The 24,913-nt window shown below is 36.9% G+C and overlaps 1 protein-coding gene across 1 annotated transcript in view; it reads left to right on the forward strand.

Moving 5' to 3' along the window:
- Window positions 1–24,383: 24,383 nt before the first annotated feature.
- Window positions 24,384–24,913, forward strand: part of APOB (apolipoprotein B) — a 38,035-nt gene continuing 37,505 nt past the window's right edge. Inside the window, exon 1 of the mRNA XM_052809773.1 lies at window positions 24,384–24,520. Coding sequence (XP_052665733.1) covers window positions 24,463–24,520 — 58 coding nt within the window. The 5' untranslated portion in view covers window positions 24,384–24,462. The remainder of the gene's footprint in view (window positions 24,521–24,913) is intronic.

Genomic DNA, 24,913 nt, shown 5'->3' on the forward strand with positions numbered 1-24,913 from the left:
AGTAGGCTGTGATGCAGGTAGGTATTCAAAAAAGAAGTGAATCACTTCAGATGATCTGAAGATGCAACTACATTCACTTCTTAATCTGCATCCAGCATGTGCTCCTAAAGCAAAACTCCCACTTACTCTGCTTTGATTCACATTACAGAGCTGTCTTGGCGTGCACAAACTGGATTCATTTCAAATGAGATTAAACCAGGCGTGCACCTTAAACTCTCCAGTCCTAACTTGTATTGTCTGTGGGACCAGATAAAAACTAGTCTGAAGTCCACAAAAAGTGCATACTATGTCTGCTAGGTCCTCAGCATGAACAGCTTTGCTCTGCATGTCCACACCTTTTGAACTGCAGTACTTGCTGGTGAAGGTATAGCATGATTAATGCCCAGAAAGGAAGTACATCTTTCTACTGACTATAGGTGAATCTGGAAAGATTTGCCAGGTCAGTGCCTAAGAATAGGTGGCTGAATAAGCTTAGTGAATCTCTTTTTTTTTTTTCTAGTTTGGCCATTAGCCACCATGTAAGCCTCCAGCTACTTGTTGTCAATGTGCGGCAAAGCCAAAGTTCAGTTCCAAAAGACTACTGTAGTTAGGAATTATTTTAAAATTAATATGAAGTTGTTTCCCTCCTCAGCATGCGTTGTGTACTTACATAATTTTTTTCCTGGTAGGAATGTGTTTACCATTCGTTACCATTTCCATGGTTTCCTCAGAATCCATTCTGCCTGGGTCAGTGGAGACAGCAATAAGCAGTATCGAGCTCTCCCACAGTTTTCATGTGAATCATCAGAGAAAGATTGATCAGAAGACAAGATACACAGAAGGGAATGAAAAAGTGGGCAAAATGTGCCAGCTCAAAATAATAACCTCATATGACAAGGTAGGAGACCAGTGTTAGAGAACTGCTGAGTGGGCAAAGTAGAGAAAAGCAAGCTCTCTAAGAGATGCTTGAAACAATGTCAGAGAGAATTAACAAGACAGCCAATTTTTAATGGAAATTTAAAATATATGAACCAGATGTGGTTTTGTAATCAGAATACCCTGTAACTTAGAAAAAGAAAGCTAAGATACATAGACAGACAGAGCTTTGGATTACACCAGTAGTCCAAAAAGGTTAAAACTTACGCAGCTTTGAGGAGCAGTAGATGTAAAGTGCAGACAGATCATAAGGATTGTAATGAAATGCTGGTCCATTTCAGAAATCCATTACCAAAATACTATATTTATTAAAATAAAAATAAATAAAAACTAAATATTAGCATTCAACTCAGATATCAGCTCAATTTATTCTGGCTTCAGAAGTTATTTCATGTCAGCTAAACTGACCTAGCTGTCGAAATACATATGCTTAACCCTAAGGAGATGTGAACTTAACCTGACATTGAGTTTCATTTGCTGCAAGCTAGGAGTGAGCACATGGAGAATTACTCTGGTAACTTGGCTGTTTGACTAAACCTTCATTCTGTTCCTAGTGGATAAGCATTCAACCATATTAAAAAAATAATACAGCCATGTACCTTGCATATTATTATTTCTTTTCTTTGGGGTAATAGGGATTGATATGTTTTATAATTCACTATAGAGTAGTGGGAATGGTTCATGACCTAAACTATACTGAGCTGCAAAACCCAAGATTTTGAACCATGAAAAATAGTTCTGCAATTTATCTTTAACAAACAATACTTCCTTACACCTTTTTGTAGATGAATAGTGTGGCACTTACTGGCATTCGGAGAAACAAATGGTTAATGGTGAGGATAGCAAAATAATCTTTGTAGAAACACTGGCCACCAAATAAATGTTTAACTAAAATAAATTTGCCCTAGATTTCTTTGGCAAAATAACCAGGACAGTGAAAAGTACACAAAAGTTTTCCCAGCACTTTTCATGGAAAACAATGGTTTAAAATTAAAGAAAAAGAGCTCCATTCTCAAAATACTTTGCTTTCTATTAGAATTTGTTCATGAGAAATTCTTCTTAAATCTGTGGAGGGTTTTCTAGGAAAAGTTTTCTGTCTTTAAAAGGCATTTGAAAGCTCACAAAAAATGTGATGAATCTCAGTTTAAAAGATCTGAGTTCAGTGTTTTTTCTTTCTTTTTTTTTATGGTGCATCCTTAACTATAAATATTTGTGGCTTCCACATAGTGTTGGAAGGGAGCAGGACTGCAAACCCCTCACTGGGAGGGTCCATGACAACATGGCACATGACTGCTTTTACTATGAGGGATCTAGTAGAGCTGTGAACCCAATAGACCCTGACTGTAACTTTGGACCAAAAACTTTATATTTCAGTAGCCTTTACCTGCTGTCACCTGTTCTGTGAGTGGTTTGAGAGTCCCAGTCTGAGCATGTTTTGTGCCAACCGTTGTCCAAATCAGAGATCTATGAGTGTGCTGATAATATAAAGACAGAACAACCAGGATTTTTTAGCTTAACCTCTTCCCTTAGCAGATTTTTTTAATGGGTAAGTAATGAAGGCTTCAAGGACTGAAAGATTTTTGAAGAGCCTGCCTAAGGCGAGCTCTATTCTTCTCTGTGAACAAAAACTCAGAGGATGAAATCCTGGCTCTCTTGTAGCTGATGGCAAAACTCCCATTGACTTCAATGGGGATAGGATTTCTTCCAAAGTGCACAGAGTATTCCCAAGTCAAAATGTAAGCACACCGGCTTATTAATAAATGCACAATAACACAGCAAGCCAAAGGCAGTATAAATACTTAGATGGAGTGTGATTCAGTTTAAATGCCAATAGCAGACTTGCTTTTGGAATCTGTGAAGGATCCAGATGCCACAGCTAAGATCTCTCACGTTCAGACATCTGGATTCACTGATTGGTATTCAAAAGGAAATAATTAATAAAGAAAAAGTGGCAGAGTGGTGCTATATATCTAATGGCACAGGACTTTATAGTGATTATGAGCTATTTTTTAATATTTAAGTGAGAGCTGGATTCTTTTTGTACAGTCCTTATTCCACCTTTTTCCAGAGAAAGGGAAAAATAACAACTGGAGTTAACAGAGTTCATATGAAAGTGTCAGGAAATTTTGAAATTGTGATTTAAAAACATAGGAGAATATGAAGATTTTAATTAAATTTGCTTTCTGTTTCATAGCTATCTCTACAAATTAGTTGTCATTTGTGTATATGTTTGAATTAGAGATAAGTATCCCACTATTGACTGCTTTCTACAAAAAACCAAGTAATAAGTGTGTTGTAGATTTGATTTAGTATGGAGACATCTTTCCTGTATGCAGTGTAACTGTGGCTGAGTGCAGTGGTCTGTTCATTTTCTCTGCTGCAAAGGAACACCTCTGCTAATTAACTTGATGCAAATGAGAAAATTGTCTTATATAATAGCTGAATTTGCATATTACTTTTCAGTGTCTCTTATCAAAGAGGGGTCTTCAAATCATTCTTCCTGCCTGTAAGGGCCACAGAAAAGACGCTTCATGCCTTAAAAGAGAGAGAGGGGGAGAGGAAAGAGAGAGGTCTTTTATGTAAGTTGTTTTTTCTGGGTTTTTTAATCCTATCTTTGGAGGACTGCTGACCCTAACCAGGGGTTGCAGCAACAACCTTTTAACAGAGGTCTGATAAGCCTGTGAAGTAATCACCTTTTGTCTTATCATTTCCACTGCGATGTCTTATACTGAAAGCATTTGCAAGTCAGGGAGGGAGGTACTCAGTAAAAAAATTTTCTTTGCACTCATTACTACCTGATTTTTAGTTTAAGAAAACTATTTTTCCCAGTTTGTACAATCATAAGATACATCATACATATGTATAAGACTGCCACTTGAAATTCACACGTCTGCTTGTGACACTGAGCTTGGAGCAGTGCTCATTTCTATGCTGTAGGTATTAAACATGGGCAAATGCTGACATCCTCTCTATTATAATTTATGTTAAGAGGTGGGAACTTTACACATGAACTGTATAGTTGTTTACAGTGAGTTCATTGTCCTTGATACAAGCAGTACAATTTCCCTTACGCTGTTTTCCTGAAGGAACAGGTAGAGGATCGTATTTCAGATTATAAAAGGCAATATATATTTTATTCAGTCTCCTGAGTAGTAAATGTTTTATTATTGGTTTAGAAAGAACCAGGAATGGTGACATAAACATAGAAAGCATACACAAAAACAACTTAGATATCTATGGAGCAGTAACTTAATCTCTTGTTCCATAGCAACACCCAGAGGGTGAAATTCAGCTCAGCTTTTGTAACTGTAAACACCCAATCATTAGGCATCTATTTTAAGTGACTCATCAAAGTTAGGCTAGGTTAGGTGCACAAAGTTAGATGAAATAATTCCTAGGTAATTAAGGTATTTATAATGTTTAATTTCAGCAAAACTTAAGGCTCCTGAGGGATGTATTGTAAAATTCTTAGACACAAAAATGAGAAAATAAGCACTTTCTGAGATTTTATAAAATCTCTTTATACTTTGGAATTTAGGAGAGTGCATCTTATAAATATTTAGTATGTAGCATTAAAATCTGAACCAGCTGTCCAAGATAGCTTAATATTCAGTGGAAAGAAGTAGGCATGTTTAGCACAAGTCACCTGCTCTATTTTAGATTTAACTTTAGGAGGAGATTAATTCTGCCTAGAGGTCCCTTTTTCTCCCATTAGGTATGGGAGAAACCTAGCTTCTAGATGAAATACATATATTTGTACTAGAAATGTTTGGTCAAATTAATCTAGGTGGCCAATTTAAGATTATAGATACCAAAAATTAGGTGAAAATAATTGCACTTCAATTCCATACTTGTAGTTAAGTAAATGCCATTAAAATGTTGCCTGAGGATTTAAATCAAAAGAAAACCAAACCAACAGCAAACTGGAGGTGTTTTAACATGAAGCATCTTGCTATAAAGTGGAATCTTCTGGTGTAGGGTGTCCCTCTACAAGCCTAGGAAGTTTCAAGTAGTTGAAAATAAAATACTTACACTTCAGTAGGAAAATACCCTCCCAGGTTAAACGGGAGTAGACTTCACAGATAAGGACAAAATTTAGTATCTAGTGTACACCTAAATGTTTTTTGGAATTAGGTGGGTAAATCAGTAATTCCCACACAACTTTTTCTATGCTTTGCTTTACTCCTTTTTCTTGTAACACTGTGATTACAGCATCTACGTGGTTTGTTGGAAACAAATGTTCAGGTCGCTTCTCTGCATATAAAAGGATAAAAAAATCATACCAGTACTTGTCAGAGGAACCAACAGGCTTATACAGCACATCTATCATAATTCTTTCATTTGCGCCTGTTCCATTTTGTGTGTTCATCATGAGGAAGAGAGCCATTTAAAAATGGGAATCTTCATTTTGTTCCTTCTGTATGAAGTTCTAATAATTCAGCATTTTCTCTGGCCGTAAGGTCCATAATGGGACTGGTCTGCCAGTAACTGGTTATGTGTGGATGAACTCTGGCTGTATTTGGAACCCTAGGGGAGATCTATTTTTACCCTGACTAGAAGACCACAAGGATTCATGGCACTGAGGAAACTGAGGAAACTGAGGAAATACATACTTTAAAAACGAGAAAAGAATAAAAAATAAAACAAAAATGATAGAAATTTTGATACAACACGGCTTGCAAACCTTATCCTAATGGAAGAGGTGTGGTACAGAAATCTTGCATAGGTTTTACTGAATTGAACAGTTAAGAATACTTTGGCTCTATGTCAGGTTATTTCAGTATAGGCCCAGTGCAGCCCCCCTACTCACACATACTTCTAACAAAACAGGCTATAATCTTCTGTGAATTTTTGTGTGCCTGTCCTCATTTTTCAAGATGCTGAACATCATTTCCTCAAATGACTATTTGCTTACTCCTCAGCTCTGGAAACATCATCTGCTGTCTTCAGCTGGGCTACCAAAAAAAGAATTGGCATGGAAGCAGTGGTCACATTTGTTGGCTTTGATTTGTCTTTGTCCTCAGGTTATGCTTTTGTCAAATGACAAACCTGTAGTTCAGAAAGCCAAGAGTGTTCAGAGACTTCAGTAATGCTTGCAGCGCATTTGACAAAAATTAGTATAGGAAGAACCATAATAAGGCATTCAGTTATCCATTTTTTTAGGACACAAAACATCCTTGCCTACTTCCATGGAACGTACTAGTGGTGCCATATAAGAGTGAGGAGACCACCACCATGTCAGCTGTAATGGAGCCTGCCCTGATATCCCTTGAAGTTCTTTCCATTGGGTCTGGCTCTTTTTTATCTAGTAAAATAGATTCTGTCAACCAACCATATTGTGGCAAACTCCCTCATATCAAAATATTACTTATTTATTTTCTTCTTTTTTAATGTCTTCGTTATCTGTTAGGTTAACAAGTTTATGCTGAGTTTCTTTACTTTGATCTTTCTTCTTTTTATCCCATGCTCTTTGCTCCTTGACCCCTTTCTCAGTTAGACTGAACTTGGCTTGGCAAGTATCTGTGTAGTAAGGACTTCAGTGCATGGAGATGAGCTTGAACTTGGTAATAGGGGTTCTACTCTCAAGCAGAACCAGAGCAGGGCAGAGCTCAGTGCAACTTCGTTGCCCAATCATTCACCCAGCTTCTAAGGTGGGTTTTGCTGCTTTCTCTCAACTTTGTTATCATGGCTGATAACAGTCTAAAATTGCCCTTCCCTCTATTTTACTGTTAAAAACCAAAATTGAGACTTGGATTATAGCAAGACACTACAAAATTGTTGTCGTAGCAGCTTTACTGATGCAGAAATAATTGATGCTGTGCATTTTTTTTAATGTCTGTAATTGCAGAAATACATTGTACTAAAATGAATGCAAATTCAAAGACAAAGCATTTTTGATGGCACTGCTTACTTTCTTGGAGATACTCCATGGAAGCAGCTACTGCTTTGTCCAAGAAGCAATTGTTCGGAGCCTCTGCCTCTCTCCAGCGTTTCACGTGAATTCCCAGTCAACACAGGGCACACATTTCACATGCAGTGAAATGGTTTGTCAAGAATTATTACCTTTAAGCAATTTCAGATACTTGAGGAAATTTCGCCGTTGTGGCCAAGAACTCTGAGAACTAATTTACACCACAGTTTTCCAAATACATTAGTGAACACAAAGCATCTCACTAGTGCCTTTGAAAATCCACCACAAAAAAAGAATGAAAGGTACCGCTGAGTAGCAATAAGTTATTAGTCTAATAAGGCCAAATGTTTTTAATAAGTTAGGCTCCAAAATCTCTGTTTAGTATTGGAAACTAGTAGCCTGATTTTCATTGCAACTAACTTTTTAATCAACTTTTTAAAATTTAACAGAGGCTACTAGATTCTGAAAAAATCTCAGTGGTGGTTATTTTAATTGGTTCAATATGCACTTACGTTTAGCACAGTTAGCAGCCTCATTTTAATTATCACAATTTTTCAAAATCTTGGCTCAGATCTTTTCCATCATTAACTTTTATGACTCTATCTATATCAAACAGCAATAAATATGTAACTTAATAACGTCTCTCTTTTAAATATGTTCATGACATCATGAGTTTTTTACTGTTGAATTTATGCCTGTGCTAGTGAAACACAGTGTACATGTTGTCCTCCCAAATCACTTGGAAATCATTCCTTGGCTGACATAAGTAGCTAACTGTAAGCCAATGGAAAGAAATCTTTAAAATATTCATTAGAATTGTTATAGCTAATGACAGCGTAATGGATTAATAGACTCCCCCTGCAAATATGAGAATAGTCGCTACTTTCTACCAGTAAAGTGTCAACATTCATTTACAACATTAACTGCTTTATGAAGCTCTTTGCATGGCCATCACATTGCCCAAATTATAACAGAAAGATAAATTAAAGTTCAAAGAGATTTTGATGAGTTCTGCTGTCATTCAGAAGTCATTGAAGTGCCTTCTATTCCTCATAATTCTTTTCTTGCTACAGATTGGTAAAAATTATCAAGCGTATTCTAATAAACAGCAATCTAAAAGGTTAATTTTCTTAATAAAAGGCCCCACTGTAGGAAAAATTTTTTTACAAGCATTTTGGGAGAAAAGCCAGTGAAGGGCAAAGCGGGACCTGGCAAGGTGTGACTGTCAATAGAGGTGGCTAACCCTCCTGCTACAGAAAGTTGGGATGATCCATGGGTGGCTTCTTACAGTGTGGAAATCTACATCTGTGGGAATGACTCTCCTTAAATCCTGTCCACCACTTACTTCAGACCTTATTACATAGTTTAGAGGAAATTATTTTAAACATCATTCCTCTACATTAATTAATACTATGGTGTGTTTAATAAAAACAGTGTTTTATATAGGCAGAGTTCTTGGGAGCAGGCTGATTAATTTGGGTTTATCAGATAGTTTAGAAGAGTAACATTGACCCACTAAACTAGATAGATACCTTCCTGAAAACTGATGTTTTCTACCAGTTCCAGGCATTGTGGAAAAACAGGTCTGTTTTAATATTCTTTTGCATTATAAAAGCATGGGGTTTTGTCTGAGGTGTGATGAGGCCAATTTCTTTAGTCAAGGCAAAATTTGACTAGAGATTTTAAGGGAAAGAATCTCTTAGAGAAAGAATGTATCCAATTGTAGAGCAGTTACTCTGGCAGAACTCCCAGATTTATTACTATGATTGCATACATCTTTGCTTATATTGGTAGCCCTATGTACATCATTAATTGCAGAGATTATGGAATCTATATGCAAAAAGGGGTAATACCCCTTAGGCACCTAATTTCGATTGGTAAACTGTCCTTGGTGCCTTTGAAAATCTTGCTTTTTGTCTTCCTCTCTGTTTATGCATTCCCTGACATAATCATGCATCTAATAGGAAAACATAAAAAGTACAATACTGGGCCTGAGTATTTCAATGTCATAACAGTTTAATAATCTGTGTTTTTCTTCATAGTTGTCAGCTGTTGACACTAGACACAGTTCTTATTTTAGAAACAACATTCCTGAAATCTTTGGTGTAGGTTTTTAATGGGATTTTTTGTCTTTTTGTTTTTTAAAAACCCATTAGTGTTTGAGGAAAAATACCATCTGATGTTGCAATGAGGGGCTTCACCTTTCAGGGTAATGTTTAACCTTAGGTGTAAATGTACGCAAACAGAATTTTTTTTCTGTAAAAACTCTGTAGATTTAGTCTACTGAGCTTGTCAAAGAAGTAACCACTGTGTATTTTCATCATTTTCATAATTCATTTCGGCTTAGCGAAGTTCTGCAGCATTTCTGAAGCATAAAACTGGAAATGACTATTGAAATCCTTAGGACCAGAGTCCTGCCTGCTATCACAAACAACTGTGTTTTCTTATGCTAGCCATAAATGTATTAAATTAGGCTCTAAAAATGTTTTGTTTTGGCCCCTTAGATACCACCATTTCTTTGCAAAGGCTTGTAGACTGATGCATAATTTCCAGTCTTCAGCCTTGATGTATCTTTGACTGCTTTATTTTGGGCCTGTAACAACACCATCCTTAAGTTTGTGTGGCTCTTCTCTCTTCCTGTGGATTTACAGGGATCAGTCATAACCCTCTCAGAATTATCTAGGATAGAAGTGTCAGGCTGCTTTGTCCCCTCTTGAAAAAACACTTTTTGTTTCCGTATTGATTCAAATAGTCTTTCCATTCCCATCTAGTTTGAATTCTTGTTTGCTGAATATGAGTAACAAGAAGTGCTTAGAATGTTCTACATGAACTCCCAGCAGTACCGGGGAAAATAATCAGTAATTACTGTTATATTCTAATGAGTAATAGGTAATACGTCCCTATCACTAGTACAAATACTTTCACTGATAGAGCCGAAGATGGCAGCTGCTCTCCACTTATGTCACAGCTCACTATTCACAGTTATCCTGCCCATAAATGATATATATCAATCCTTCCCTTCCTCTTTTTTTCCCAATGTACAAGTTTCTAGCTTAAAGCAGAAGTTCCTCCTACCTGTTCTTAAATGAATGACCTTTCCATTTGTACTACTGAAATTCATGCTATTCCTAATGTTCTAGTTCTTAAGATCAGTTAGTTACTTCCTGGGTGACCTGATCTCTTCTGTGCTGACTATGGGCTAGATCCACAGAAGGATATAGTAGGATTCAGTCAAATTTTTTGGTTCACTGTTTTTGCTGAGTAGGTCAGTATCTCTGATGGCATTGTCATTGCTAAGTACCTGTCTGATCACTAGAAAGTACTACAGCAATTCTGTTCCTGCATGTGCCCTGAACTTTGATAGTAAGAATTGAGGTTGATGTCAATTTAATTTTCATACCAAGCTTAACAGTATCTTTCTATCAACTCCTCTCTTCCTATCCTTCCTTTGCTTTCTTTTTTTTACAGCACTCATACTTTCCCTCTGGAGTTTTGGCAGTTCTCCCTTAACCCTTCCAAGATCTAACTTATTTGCTGATCTGCTCCTTTTTCTTATTCATTGTTAATGTTCTGCTTATTTTAATAGTATTTTCTGACATAGTTATTTATTCGGTTAGGCTTGGAGTTCTTCCTTTTAAGCTTTTTCCTCTTGTTTAATATGGAGATTCCAAAGTGGTATTGCAGTAAAGAAGTTACATTCTTCTTCCACATACTTAACATCATGCTCTTAATTTGAATTTTTTCCCTGAGAACAGTTCTCTTTTCATAAATGCTTGTTGGTGGCTGAACATTTCTCAGTTTCTTAGGAATACTAATCAATAATCTACCTATTTTCCTTCCCTTGTCAAATCTTTATCCTCCTCCTTTGGAAGAAAAAATCTCTGAAATTCCACTAGAAAAATCACTGGAAATAACACCACTTTCTTGAATGTTTTCCCTAAACTGACATAATCTAGACCTGTTCCAGTATGAAACCAGCAGAATCATTGCTTTCCAGCATACCTAAAAATTAATAGAGAGTTTTTCAGGCTTCCTCAGATTCATATCTCATATCCTTACTTTTGGCAAACATTGCGTGCTTTTGTTCACTGGATACACTTTGATGACAAAATATAATGGCTTTGATGGTTTATTAAATATTTCTTGGTAAGATGCTTCCCAGGTTTTTAGACCTGACCTCTCCTGGAGTTGAGAGGAATCCCAGAGTTTTAACTCCCTGCTTTTCTTTGGACCTCAGGTCATGGCATTCCATTTAATCTTGCAGTTCTTTGTATATTATCTTCATGTCTCCTTGGACTCTCCCAGGCTACACCTACACTAGTAAACTAAACAGAACTATGGCAATTGGGCCTTACTTTTTCTCACAGCTAAATAACACAGTCAACAGCACGTTTTTAGCCCAGCCCAACAAGCACTTTCCCAAATAATGCCCAGGCACCACTTCAGACTTACCTCAAGTCAGGAACCTTTCCCAATACACATATTGCACGTGAACACCTTTTTTGGTGACATGAGAGAATCTAACTTGATGGACATGGACTGTACCACGACCCTTGGCCTCAGAGCCAGAAAGTGATCCTTGGCCCATTTCATTTTTTAGTACAAACAAACCCAATTGTCCTCATCACCCTTTTCCCCTGGAACTAGTTTCATTTCTGTTCTTTTCTGCCTGACATTTTCTGTTTGTGTCTCTTTCTTATTCTCCACTACAGCAAATCTGTTTGTCAAATCAGTCTTTCTCTAGTAAGGGGTGTGTTAATTTCTCTTCATGAAAGTTACTATCTGCATTTGTGGGCATCTTTAGGTGTGTAAATATTTGAGTGGCCCATTCACTCTCCTAACTTCTCTGTTCCGTCGCTATTTGAACATCACCTTTCCACTCCTCAGACTTTTTTCCCCTTATATTCTATTTTTTAAAATACCTAGTTTCATTCAGGTCCCCATCCAAAGATAATATACATTCTAGCTTTCTGGACCTACTCTCTCCTAACCATCATCATCTTCTCTCTCTGGACCCTAACTTTAAAGAAATAGGGAAAAATTCCCATCCAAAGTAGCCTGTTTGTGGTCTATTTGACTGCTGACCATTTGGTGTTTCAATCTAATCCTACTTCTGTCCTGTGGCTGAGTTAGATGTACATCAGCAGCGATTAAAGGCAGAAAGCTTCCAGCACAGACTCAGCTAAGAGCTGACATGGAAATGTTAAGCCCATGTGTAATTTCATTTCAGAATAATTTTTTACCAAAGTGTAAAGTAATAGGAAAATTTCAAACACTTTCCCGACATAAATCTCAGATAACTGAAATTCAACATTAGGCTTGATATTAATCCCATGAAATTGAATAATAAATATGCTCACATGTGAATTTCTAAGCACAACTGCCATTTCAAAGAATTGGAAAAGTTCTGCATTCTCAGCTTTACCCATTTCAAACTCTACCATCCATCACCAAGGAACCTGATTCTACACTACATTCTTCCTTGTTCTACATTGTATACTCTTACTTGGGTGCATCAGGAGTTATTTCACTTAAGATACAAGAAAACAAATGTCTATCGATGTAAGTCTGTTGAGAGCAAATTTTATGTGGGAACATAATTGAGTGTTTTAAATTTATTTTCTAGCCCCACTAGCCTCATGAATTAGTATTCAGACTAAAAGATGGATTTTTATGGAGTATAAAGTAGACATACAGAAACAGCTACACTCTTTCCCGGCAATGTCAGGTGATTCACAGAGAAATGCTAGAAGCTATCAAGAGGAGCTATAGTACTCCCTTCCTCTGAAGGAAAATTCTTAGCTCACATGCCTAAGCATGAAAATTTGGATCATTTCAAAATTATGTTGTCTGTGATGTAAGTGTCTGCAGGTAATCTAAATATCTAAGTTTCCATTACAGTCAGTGGAGATGTACATGTTTAATCAGATGCCTAATCATGAGTGTCTGATGCTATTTGAGTTTCCTCATGTTACTGAAGTAATGGCAGTTATGATACAATATCTACAAGAGGTCTTACCCTTTTGAAGAGACAGCTGAAAACCAGGCAAGATACTCTAGTATATGAAATTACTTAAGATGTCCAAGTTTTGGCAAATACATAAATCACATCCTTTCTGTATCCTTGTATTATTGTATCTGCCTGTTTCAGTCTCTTTTGTTTGTATTTAGATGACCAACTCAGTCAAGGAAAGAAGTATTCTTTTTTGTCTTTGTAAAACACTGCTGTGATAAGGTCCCAGTCCAGCTATAATAGGACGTCCAGGAGATAAGCTAAACCAAGAGGTACCTAAATGAATAGACTTAAAACAGTGGTCTCCAATGCTACCTATGGATCATGTTTAATACTTGTTTATTTAGTTAGTTGAGGTTTTACATTCAGATTTATTGCCAACTTTCAAATTCACTGAAAGAAAGATTAAATAGATGTGGGCATCTAGTATCATTTTCACTCGGTGGATTATCTTCTCTGACCTTCAGCTGCTAACTGAGAAGAGTGAAAATCTCCTGTAAGATCCATGTCTTATCTCCAACTACCATACAGCTGTCCTTGATACCTAAAGAGGTGAAAATAACATTGGATGACTATGTTTCGGGTACTGATTCCACACACAAACACCCCCCAAATGTCTTCTAGTACTGCAAGAAAAGGAGACTTTCAGTGCTTTTCATCTTTCTCTATATTTGTAATTCGTTTGTGTGCCTTTATCTTACCTCTTCTTATCTCTTCAAAACAAACAATTACAGTCTCTTCAGTCTCTCTCGGATAGGAGTATTTTTCATGGCTCTGACCTGCCTATCTCTGATCCTTCTTAGTTTTCACTATACGTTCTTTGAACTGGAACCACAGGAACTGAACAATAGCTCTGTTTACTTCTGTTATTAGTATTGTTACTATTGAGAACATACCATTGTTTGCATTACTGTAATACTGTTACAATATTTTGACACTGTTCTCCATTCTCTTCCTTTGTTATGTTACCGCTTTGCTTTTTTGCCCACCTCTGTACATTGACCACAATTCTGAATTGCTCACAACTATGTGCACATTCTCTGCCCACCAAATCCTTACCATTACAGTGGAATACATCTTATCTAAACTTACCATGTGAACATTGTAGGCCTGAAGTCTGCGCTAGACTAGGAAACGGTGCACAAGCATTGCATCATGAGCTTAGGACAGAGGGTTATTTCAGGAAGCCACATGGTAAAGCACTCTGAGGTTATGTGTGGTTTAATGCAACAGAAGTGGCCATTTTAAGGAGCTGAAGTAGTGTGTTATGAGAATCTGCTAGGTTGTTCTTGCAGAAGAATTCTGCATAGGATAGTGGATTACAAGGGCTTAGTGCACAAGAAGATGAAGAGGAGATTTCAGCAGTCTAACACCAAAGCGAGACTTAGCAAAATGCTAACTATGAGGAAGAAGAAGTAAAGGTAACATTGGGATAGTGTGGGGTATAGGTGATGTGCTGAAACAGAGAAAACAGGAAGAAGAAATGAAAGAATAACACTAGAAAATAAAATTCTTTAAGTGCAATTGTGGCAATGAAAAATCAGAGATACCGGATACTGGGAAAAGGTGGTGAAAGGTCAAGGAATAGAAAGGCAGATGGTGGAGCAGTCAGCAGAGAAGTAGCTGCTGAAATCATCAAATAAGAACAAAGAGGGAGCTTCAGAATTGAGCCAAATCCTCATATCAGATAGAGTAATGTAACTCCATCATTGTCAACCAATTCATTCCTGCAGATAAAGTGACTCAGTGTTACATTTCTCTAAGGAACCTGTCCTTTTTCGTTAAACTATGTCATAGTTGGCATGTTGATATATTGGGGTTTTATGCCAAAAAGTATAATTCAGAAATCTTCATTCTTGCCAACTAAATAAATATTTAGATGTTTTATTTAACTTGCTTAAGCATGTTTTCAAAGAATGTAAAAAAAATTAACTTCTGGAAGTTTTCCTTCTGTTACTAAATAACATCTGAACTAAATAACATCTTGAACAACAGGATGTTACCTTTTCTTTTCTGAGCCCCAGCTGCTATTGAAAGATGAACTTTAACCTATTTTTGCAGTTTATACCTTATCTTAGTGTTAAATGAGGTTTGGTTTCATTTGAGTGATCAGCATAATGAATCACTACATTGTTGATAGCAGAGACAACTGGACAGTCATACACAAACATAAAACAAAATGTTCCATCTTCACTGAACCCTTTATGTAAAGGAGTTTTAGCCTAAGTGGCAACTGTTTGCAACCCAATATTATCCAGAGAGACACATTTTTCAAAGATGTCATGGACTGATTTTCAAACCCTCAGACCCCATAACAGAAGCTGTATACAGAAGGAATTCTGTGCCCAATGTGAGAATCTGACCACATAATTTGATACTTAAAATCGGAATCATGTTACGATGTCACTCTAGCCCCTGGGACATCATCAAATGTGTAGGCAATGCCGACAACGGGTAGCATGCTTATTTCCAACACCATTCTTTCTGATTGTATGGTGGAGTTAACAAAAATAACATGATTTTCTAATAAAAATATACTAATATTGTAAATACATTTTAATGAAAACTTCAGATTTGGGAACCCCTTGATTTTGGCAGAAGTCCTTATTAATCAATGCATGGAAGTGTGTATCTATAGCCAATAGAAATAAAATAACCATTCCACATGCAAGATGTTCACAGTAGAACTCCTATTTACTATGTGAAATAATAGGGACAAGTCAGTGTTCTGAATAAATACACTTGTCTCATGCTGCTTTATATTCCATCAAAGTCATATTCCATCAAAACTGAATTTCAGTTGCAAACATATAACTCTTACTAATGTGGATTTTAGGAGACACATTTCCTTCTTCAGCAATACAATTTAAAAAGTCTCATCCTAGTTAGAAGTCTGCTACTTTTTTCTTTTTTAATACAAACTGATAACTTCCATATACCCAGTGCAAGCTGTTGAACTCATTCTGCTGAGAACAATGAATTCATTTTTGATTATGGCCACGTGCAGGGGTGGATTTAGGTATACATACTTCACTGACCCACCACAGACCCACAACAGAAAGTATAGATGACAAAAATAGCCTTCCCCCTTTCCTCCCCTCCTTCCTCCCTTCCTTGCTTTCTTCCTCCCTTCCTCCCTCCTTGCCTTCTTTCTTCCCTCCTTCCCTCTCTTTTGCTTATTAATACTGTATTTTTACCATTATCTGTTAGTGGCTTATCAAGTACAGAGGTGTCTAGTATTGAAAAGTTGCATTCTTAACTGAATGAAAGGAGTGAAAGAGCACTCAGAAAGAAATAAGAGCTTATATATAAGCTTGAATTATGCTATAGGGATATAAAGTCCTTAAAAAGATAATACAGTAGAACTGACAATAAAGTGACTTCAAACAGGGGTTTCTGGAGTAAAAGTAATATAAGAAGAGGATAATATTTGTCACTGTGATTTTGCTGGACAGAAAAGGAGTAATAACAAATTAACGAAGAACAAGAAAGAGGCTACTTACCAGTAAACTGAAAAATTCATGAAGTGCAGACAAATGCTTTACTTAAAAAAATATATAAGATTTGTCAGCACATTTTAGATGAGTTGTACCTGTGAAGATGAAGTATGTAGTATTTTCCTGCACCACAACATTGCCCCAGATAAGTAAGAATATAAATATTTAATGTAATAATTAAAAATATACAAAGTATCTCTCTTTAAAATATGAATTTGATTCCTGTCAGTTGTATGTTAATCGAGGCTGCTATATTGAGTTTAGAAAGGAACCCAGACAGAGGGTAAAAGACCTTTCTTGTCAGAGGACTTTTGTAAAATTCAAGAATTTTGGTTATCATCAGTAGAAGTGTGCTGTTTAATCAGCAAAATACTCAGGTGTATGGGTAAGCTGAAGATATTTCAATGATAGAATGCAAAGCCTCTTTAGGGATAAAAGGCAGGTTTTTTTCTCAAACCTCTGTGACTCTTGGCCTGTCCTAGAATTTAAAATCACAACCACTACAATAACGTTTCTAATTTTGAAAACATTTTTACCCTGGGAAGGAAACTGAACCCACTGTTCATTAAGGCTATATTTATGAAGGTGACCAGAAAGTGAAAAGCCTTTGATGTCAGTACCAATAAGATGAATGACATGTCCCCTTCCTTTCTAACTTTTCAGAGCCTCAAGCCTAACAGGTGCAGTTCATCATCCAGTAATGAAATTTATAACCTGGTCCATATAGAGATTAAAGTTCAGTCCCCACCTGACAGCCATATCTACTATCACTCTTGCAGCTTCATATGTTTCATTATCGTTTCTGGTAATGTCATGCAAAAAGTAGTGACTTTTTTTTTTTTTTTCTTCCTTGTATAACATCAGCACCTTAGTAAAATGAAAAACAAAAAAAAATCTCTTTCTCCTCCTCAGATGAGACATTGGGTAAACCTAACTATTTCCTTAACTCTCAGAGCCTTCCTTGTGGCCTTCAAGCAGCTAGTATGTCACAGGGGCATCTTCTGCAGTATTAATTATCTAACACTAGGACAAAGCTAGTAGTGAGGGCTTCCTATGCTCTGTAAGGCAAGTTAGTCCGTTTGTCATTTTATTCCCTATTGCTAATGTGAAGACAGAATTTTTTTCCCTATCTAAGGAGAACAGTGCCTTGAAAAGGCTCAGGAATGATCTAGTAAAATTCCATGTAATATTGTGTAGAAATTTGTGTTGCACAATACCAATCAGTTAAAACTATCAAATTGATGGATCAGCTCAGACACTGAGTGTGACCTGTCAGACTCTTTGACTTTGGGTGATTATTGAACAGCTCTCAAAAGCAGAAAGAAAAATTAATTGCTCAGAGTGTGGAAAAATGAGCTCCCAAAACAACTGGAAAAGATTTAAACATTACTCCTCAGTGTATTTGTGAGCAGCAGAAGCCAGCAAAAGGAAAAACAGCAAGGCAGTAGTTCTATAAATTATAATTCTTACATTCAAAGCTTCCATTTAACTGATAAATATTTGAAAAGAAAGAATAAAAAAAAGGAAAGAAACTGTTTCTATGTTGATGAACTCAACTTGTAAGTCTGGAAAACAAATTGAGTCTCTGAGAAGTGGCCAGATGTGGAGATGAGGAAAAGCATCATAGAAAGCACAGTGGTGGTGTGAATTAATTTTGGGAAAGCAGTTGGAATTTTGCAGGCAGAGATGGCATCCTGTGTACATGAAAGCCTGTGGAGACAGCATGAGCTCTGGCAGTATGAAGATAATGGAGGGTTGAAACCATGGGAGAGATGAAGCAAAACGGTACACAGATTTTCAAGTTGGATTTCTCAAAAACCATGGTTCACTGGACGACTTATGTCATGACACTCCACTGGAATACAATATCTTGGCAGGGCTGGCAGTACTGGAACATTACAACATGGACAAAAAGGATGAAAAAAATGCCACTGGTTCAATGGAAGTTACTAGAACAGCAGCATGTAATTTTGCTGCAGGAAATCCCTGGATTGTCATTGTGAAAGTAAATGGGTTATTTCTTAGTCTTACCTTTTTCACAGATGCACTGAACGTCTGTACCAGAAACAGTGTTATTAGTACTAAAAGAGACAGTAGAAGATCAATCTTCCTGTGGTAAGCTTAGAAGGGAGCATTTGAATGGAAAGTATGGATAAATAAGAAATTGGAAGAAATGAAAAAAACATGGAAAAAATGCTCATTTAGAAATACATCGAGCACTTCACCATGTCACCTTGTTGGTGAGAAAAAATAAAGTAGAGGTTTGCAACATCTTTCTAGGAATCTCTTGGCAGAATTCAAAACTGAATTTAGAGATCCCAACCTACCACAGTTCAAAAGTACATTTCTTTGCCTAGGAACAAAACAAAGTGAAGGAACTGGGGAGGTTTAATACTTTGAAAGAAGAGTGTGAATAAAACGTTCAACAGAATCATACATTTTCTTGTTAGTGCAAAAAGAAGACAGACCCTTTGCCCAGGAATATACTCAAAAGAACTAAATAAATATGTAAAAAGGAAACATTTTCCACTACCTACAAGGAGAGAAATTCTGGAGGAGATGGCTTATGCCAAATATTTTTCTACTCTTGATGCCTCAGCAGGCTTCTGGCAGCAGTTCTTAGACAAACAGAGTGTATGTTTATGCACCTCCGACACCTCCTTTGGGAGACACAGTTTCCTCCAATTGCCATTGGGTTATAGTTAGCACCATAGGTATTTCGCCAGAAAATACAACCATTTTTCTCTGATGAGGGACACGCTAAGACCTAAACAGATGACACTGTGATCTGGGAAACACAGAAGACTAAGAAAGACCAATGTTTCCAAGGTGTTCCCAAAGAACCAGAAGTGCTGGGCCTTGACCTGAATGAGTAATAACAAAAAAAATGTGAACACCATCTAGTGGGTATATTTCTTAGAAAGACAAGAAGAAAGAATGAAGAAAAAGGGGAGAAAGGAAATAAGGAAAGAAGAAAGAAAAAGAGAAGGGAGAGAGGAATGGAAGGGAAGGTACACAAGGATTCTTTGGAATATAAGCAACTTAGTACCAAGCATAATTGCTTCCATAAACTGCCTGTATTGTTGTCTTGCAAAAGTCATTGAGTGAAAATGAGATGCAAAACTTAATAAAGAATCTAAATGAGTTAATTGAAGAGGGCCTTATCCTGAGACAATGCAATGACAAGCACAAGATAAAATTTCTGGTGGATGTGTCCAGTGAAGGTGTTATCACATCCCTCTCTTAATAGTACTGGCAAAACATTTGACTAGTCTCGAGTGATAGAAAAAGGAAATCTTGGTGTCATCAAGCAGAATAAAAGACCATGGTCTATAATATATAATGTAATGTAAACTATACTATACTATATACATATGCATAATGTATATAATAACTATAGGATATATAATTAAATTTTAATGGATTTTCTGTATTTATATTAGTATTAGCAAAACCATTGTTGGCATTGCCAAAACAGGCACAGCAAAACCAGCTCCTCATGGAAAAGACAAGTGTAAGAAGGAGGGGGTTCAGTTTCAAATGAGTGATTTGATGCAGCTTCCTCTGTGCGGCTGTGGGAAAAAGTGTAGTGAAGTCTGAAGACAAAATCTGATAAAATAAATTGTTCTTTCTAGAATCAAATCTAGACTCTGAATGTCAGGAGACTCCTACAGCTAAGACTTTAGAAAAATAAAGTTTTAATGCACAGTGTGGCTAAGAAAGAAATTCAAAGCCCAGATCCTATCAGTTTAAGAGACTCAGTTAAAGTGTTAAATGGGTTTTCTGTTTAATGGTATTCATATGACAATCCCTAAATACAACAGAAGAAGTGTTACAGAGATGCACACATTTATACTGAAAAGAAAGGGATCAGTGAATGTGCCTCTGCAGTACTGTGGAGGCCATCAAGACATGCCATATGTACCATAAATACAGGACACCATAGCACGCATTATGGAATAGGAGCTATTAAAAATGCTTTTGCCTGCTGACTCCCAGCTAGCATTAATTTACTGTGCTCAGTTTCCTTAGCTTTTCTAGATTCTACAGGTGACTGTGACCATCAAATCCATTTTCATTATAAGTGATATACTTATGTGTATGATGTGCCATGGCTTATGAGTGAGAGTTCAAGCAGTTTGAAAGTGAGCAATACCTGTACTCGGTCCTGAGCCCTGGTCCCTGCTACATGTATTATGTTTGCATTTAATCCACATGTGCAGTACCTACATAGCTGAAGCTAGGACTTCATACTCCCAGATACATGTCCCAACATGCACAGGAGTTGTTTCATTATTTACTTGTTCAATTTTCTGGCTCTACAAACTTCAAGTCATGGCTACATAGTAGTCCAGGTTCATTAGAAAGTCTGCTCCCAACCAGAATTACATGTAGCCTTATACGTAGGACACTTATACATAGGATCAAACCCTCTCTCATGATGGCAAAGCAGGAAACTTGGTCATCTACTTCTCAGGCAAGTGCTGTAGTTCCAGTGGAAATGCAGCTGTTCCATCATTTAGAGTACTGCATCCAAATACATAACTTCTTCATGTACATGCGAGGAGGCAGTAGCCTATTAATACTGCAGCTAGATGGAAGTCCGTGAAGGACAGAACATCAAATGATCATGCCTTCATCATTTGATTGGACTCCTCTGTACAAGGCCCAGAGCATCCTGATCTGGTAAAATCTGTTTTGAGTGTGGAGTTGGACTAGATTACTTTTAGATGTCCCTTCTAAACCAAGTTTATTCTACGATTCTACGATTGCTAAGGCTTCCACATCATGTCAGAGATTTTCCATATCCGTAATACCCATGCACAAATTATCTCTCCATGCAAAATTAATTCAGCATATTGAAAGTATTGCCATACTTCTTACGTTTCAAAGACCATTGATTCAGTCTGTACACAGTATGTCTGATGAATACATGAAGTAGTGGACTTTGTGAACACCCAGTCCGTGCATGGACATGTGACACCTTCAGTTTATCAGTTGTTCTTTACATATATGAAGTGCACTTACCCTGTGTTCTACAAAGAATCTGTGCGTGTTTGGTTTTTCATTTTTAGGTTGTATCAACGTATGAACATGCAGAACATCCTAAACCAATGGCAAGATTTTTAGGAAAGAAAGAAGACGTAACTGGCAAAATTCATGACATGTATGACAGCTCCAGCTACCCTATTTCATCAGCATTAATAGGTGTCCTGCATTTTCCTCAATAAGCCATGAAACGTCATTTCAGTAAGGGTTAGTTACCAGATGCTGATGACATTTTTATCTCGTTCAGGGAATTTCTCCGTAATAGGTTCTCCTAAGAAAAAAGATGTGAAATGTCCAGAAATAGTTTCTTTCTAAATATAATTTCATAATTGTTTTTAAATAATTTTTAATATTGGTATTTAAATTTTTTGAAGGGAATGGTGAACAAAATTAATGGTCTCCAGCAGTACCTAGTGCTTCAATAATGCTACCTTACCATGGTGAGCACAAAGGCTCAAACTGTCCCTATTTCTGAGCAATGTGGACTAAAGGAAAAAAAAATTCTTAAGGGAAAAGAATCATGGAACACAGCACTCACCTCAGATGGCTTGATCCAAAGACAGTTGGAGAACTTCCATTTAGGTGTTTGGTTTTTAGATCAGGACCGAATCTGTGCAGATTAGAGATATACAGCATATACCAAAGATTGGAGCTACTTCCAGTGTAGAACATCAGGGAGCAAAGTTTGATGTTTCTGTTGTCCTTTCTCTTTTCAAATCTGCACCAATACCCTCTGCCTGTCTTTGTCATATAGAGTGCAAAAGATGCAAAGCTGTAAGACCTGCGATACAGTTACTGGGCTTCAGAATGGTTCCATCTCCAAAGTCTTCATTTCACTTCCAAGAGATGCACTCAGAGGAGAGTGGGACTTAGCCAAAAGTAATTGAGAAACACAAAGAATGAAATGAGATAATATGATTTAAAACAGATTGGTCTGGAAGATAAACTGTGTTCTGAGGTCAAAGCCCACAATTTCACAGAAATAGCTGAAATAAGAACTTCATGTTGTCTAACTCCATGTGAATACTGACTTCTTCAAATGAGCTGGAAGCATGGGGATTCCTTGATGGCTGAACAGATAAAAGTAGTATGTGGCATTTTGTGGCACCTATTGTGAAAAAAATGCTGTCCCTTGACTAGGTAATACAGCAATATAAACCTGTCACAGTAGAGAGGTGCACCCATGTTACCTGCATGCTTATGGGCTGAGTCATAACTTCTGTAATCTGTTTATGTCCCCGCAATGTCCTATTAATACAGTCAGCCTCAGCTTAAGCCCAAATAACCACCTGAAGAAAGTGAGGAGAGACAGGCAAAATAGGGAAATAGCTAACAAATCTCTGAATGCTGGGCACTCCAGAGCTCTATTAACTGCAGTGCTAAAGTGAACAAATAAATAGATTTTAAATAATAGTCAAAACCTCTTGATGTTTGAACGCAGAAAGGGATCAAATGCTATGGGCAAAAATATGATATTTTTGTACAGTCTCTTTGGTAGAATCGTACTACAAAGTAAAAGCATTGTTACATATCATAACACATATTGAGGCAGCTGTGAACACAAAAGTAAACAAAAACCTATGTTGCTTTTTGGAAGTAAAAGATAATAATCTCCTATTGGTTGTTTTATTGTATCTGTGATTGGTATAAGCCAAGGACAGAAACCTAAATGGAAAGATCTAAGAAGTGCTTTCTTCGTGATGCCTCCAATACTGATGAATCCATGAAAGAAATTTCTGCAAGAGGTCTCTCTGAAATGGCATGCTCTTGTTAATGTCATCAGACAAAATCCTAATTACAAGGACGAGGTCTCCCTTATTGGAAAGTACTCCCCATTGTACATCAATGTTTACCATATGGTTGAACTGATGTTAGGAGTTACATGATCATAGTGCATCCTGGGAAATGTAACCGAACTATGAAGTCCAAGAGAAAAAGGGTATGAAGAAATAAGAGACTTTAAAGATAACTACAGTGATGCATGGTAACATGGTAACATTTCAAGGGAAAAGAAATTACCGCTTAGCTAAGCCAAAATTTTATTTTTGATTCAACAAGCTAAGAGGAAATATTTTGATTTGGGAATGTCAAAACATTTCCATTTGATCAGATATATGAAAATTAAATTTACTGAACAAAATGTTCTTAACTATTTCCATAGTCAATTTTTTTTTACTGCAGTTAGCTTTGATAGATATGAGTAGAGAAAGAATTCAATCTACTAGAATTTCTCATGACATAAACCCAGTCTTTTTTACCAATATATATATTCATAAAAAGGGGTTTGTTTGTATTTTAATCAGGTTTATCTTCTTCATTCAGACAAATTGTATCATCTTATTTTCATATTTTTGCTATTATTAGCAAACAAAACAAATTGCATTTAAAAATAAGGAAACAAAATAATTATACAGCGCTTACTTTCAACATGAACATGGCCTGATTTACTAGAATATTGCAAGTAAATATAAAATTATTTTTAGAAAGGTATATGACAAATTTTGGTACAACAAAGGAAAAAAATCTTAAACTTTCATTCTCCTGCCTGTAGAGGGAAGATGTCTAAATTCCACAATGCTCTCATTTTCTCAAGTACTCATACCCTTAAGCCTCTCAACATCTATACTGAAAGCATGCTGCTTTGTCATTTTTTCCAGCTATAATTTATGCATTGTAATCATTCCTATGTAGATGTGGGAAATTTATTTGAATACATTGTTAGAGTCTGTAGCTGAGGGATTGTGCTTTTAAAACTCTGTTAAATAAAAAGCCCAAGGAACTGGAAGAGTGACTTCTCTCCAGTATATGCTCAGTCTTCTGCCTTCAGGGACTCCCAGCAACCAAAGCAGAGCGTTGTCTGGAGCACTGTGAGGATCTGGGACTCTCACCTTTGGACCTTTGGCAATTTGCTCTGAGCTTTCTAAACCGTTTGCCTCAGCTGCTTGCTACAGACTATATAAATGGAGGTCCAAGTCAGAAGGCTCATTCTCCCTCTGAGGCAGTAGGGAAGAGGTGAAGAGGGGAGGGAAGGAAAAACAGAGGAAAAGAAAGAGCAGCAAGAGGGTTCGGGGCTCACCATGGGCCCTGTGCAGCTCTTGCTGCTCTTGCTGCTGCTCAGCAGTGGTGTTCTCACACGTAAGTACTGCCTTTTATGTTAGTGCTTTTTGCTGCTTTATTTATGAACCCATTAAAACAACAATGATACAAAAATCAACAGGACAATGGCTTATAGAATTAGGGTAAGTGTGGCAAAGATATCATCTCTTCCCTTTGTAGAACTGGGCAATCATCGGAGGATCCCAATGTAGAAAAAGTCACAGATGTCACCTGGTATCTTTTGATCAGATTTAATATATTTTGCAACTTGTAAGGAATTCACATAGTTTGTTTTGGCCTAATTGTTTTTCTGTAATGCTGTCCTTTTAAACCCCTGTGGAGACACTCTAGCTTGGAGATACCATACGGACTTATCCCAGCTGTTGCTAACCTATTCTGCAGCAAATGTGAATACAGAGAGCAATAAAGCAA

The sequence above is a fragment of the Harpia harpyja genome, chromosome 15, assembly GCF_026419915.1.
Source record: "Harpia harpyja isolate bHarHar1 chromosome 15, bHarHar1 primary haplotype, whole genome shotgun sequence".
NCBI classification, from domain to species: Eukaryota; Metazoa; Chordata; class Aves; order Accipitriformes; family Accipitridae; genus Harpia; species Harpia harpyja.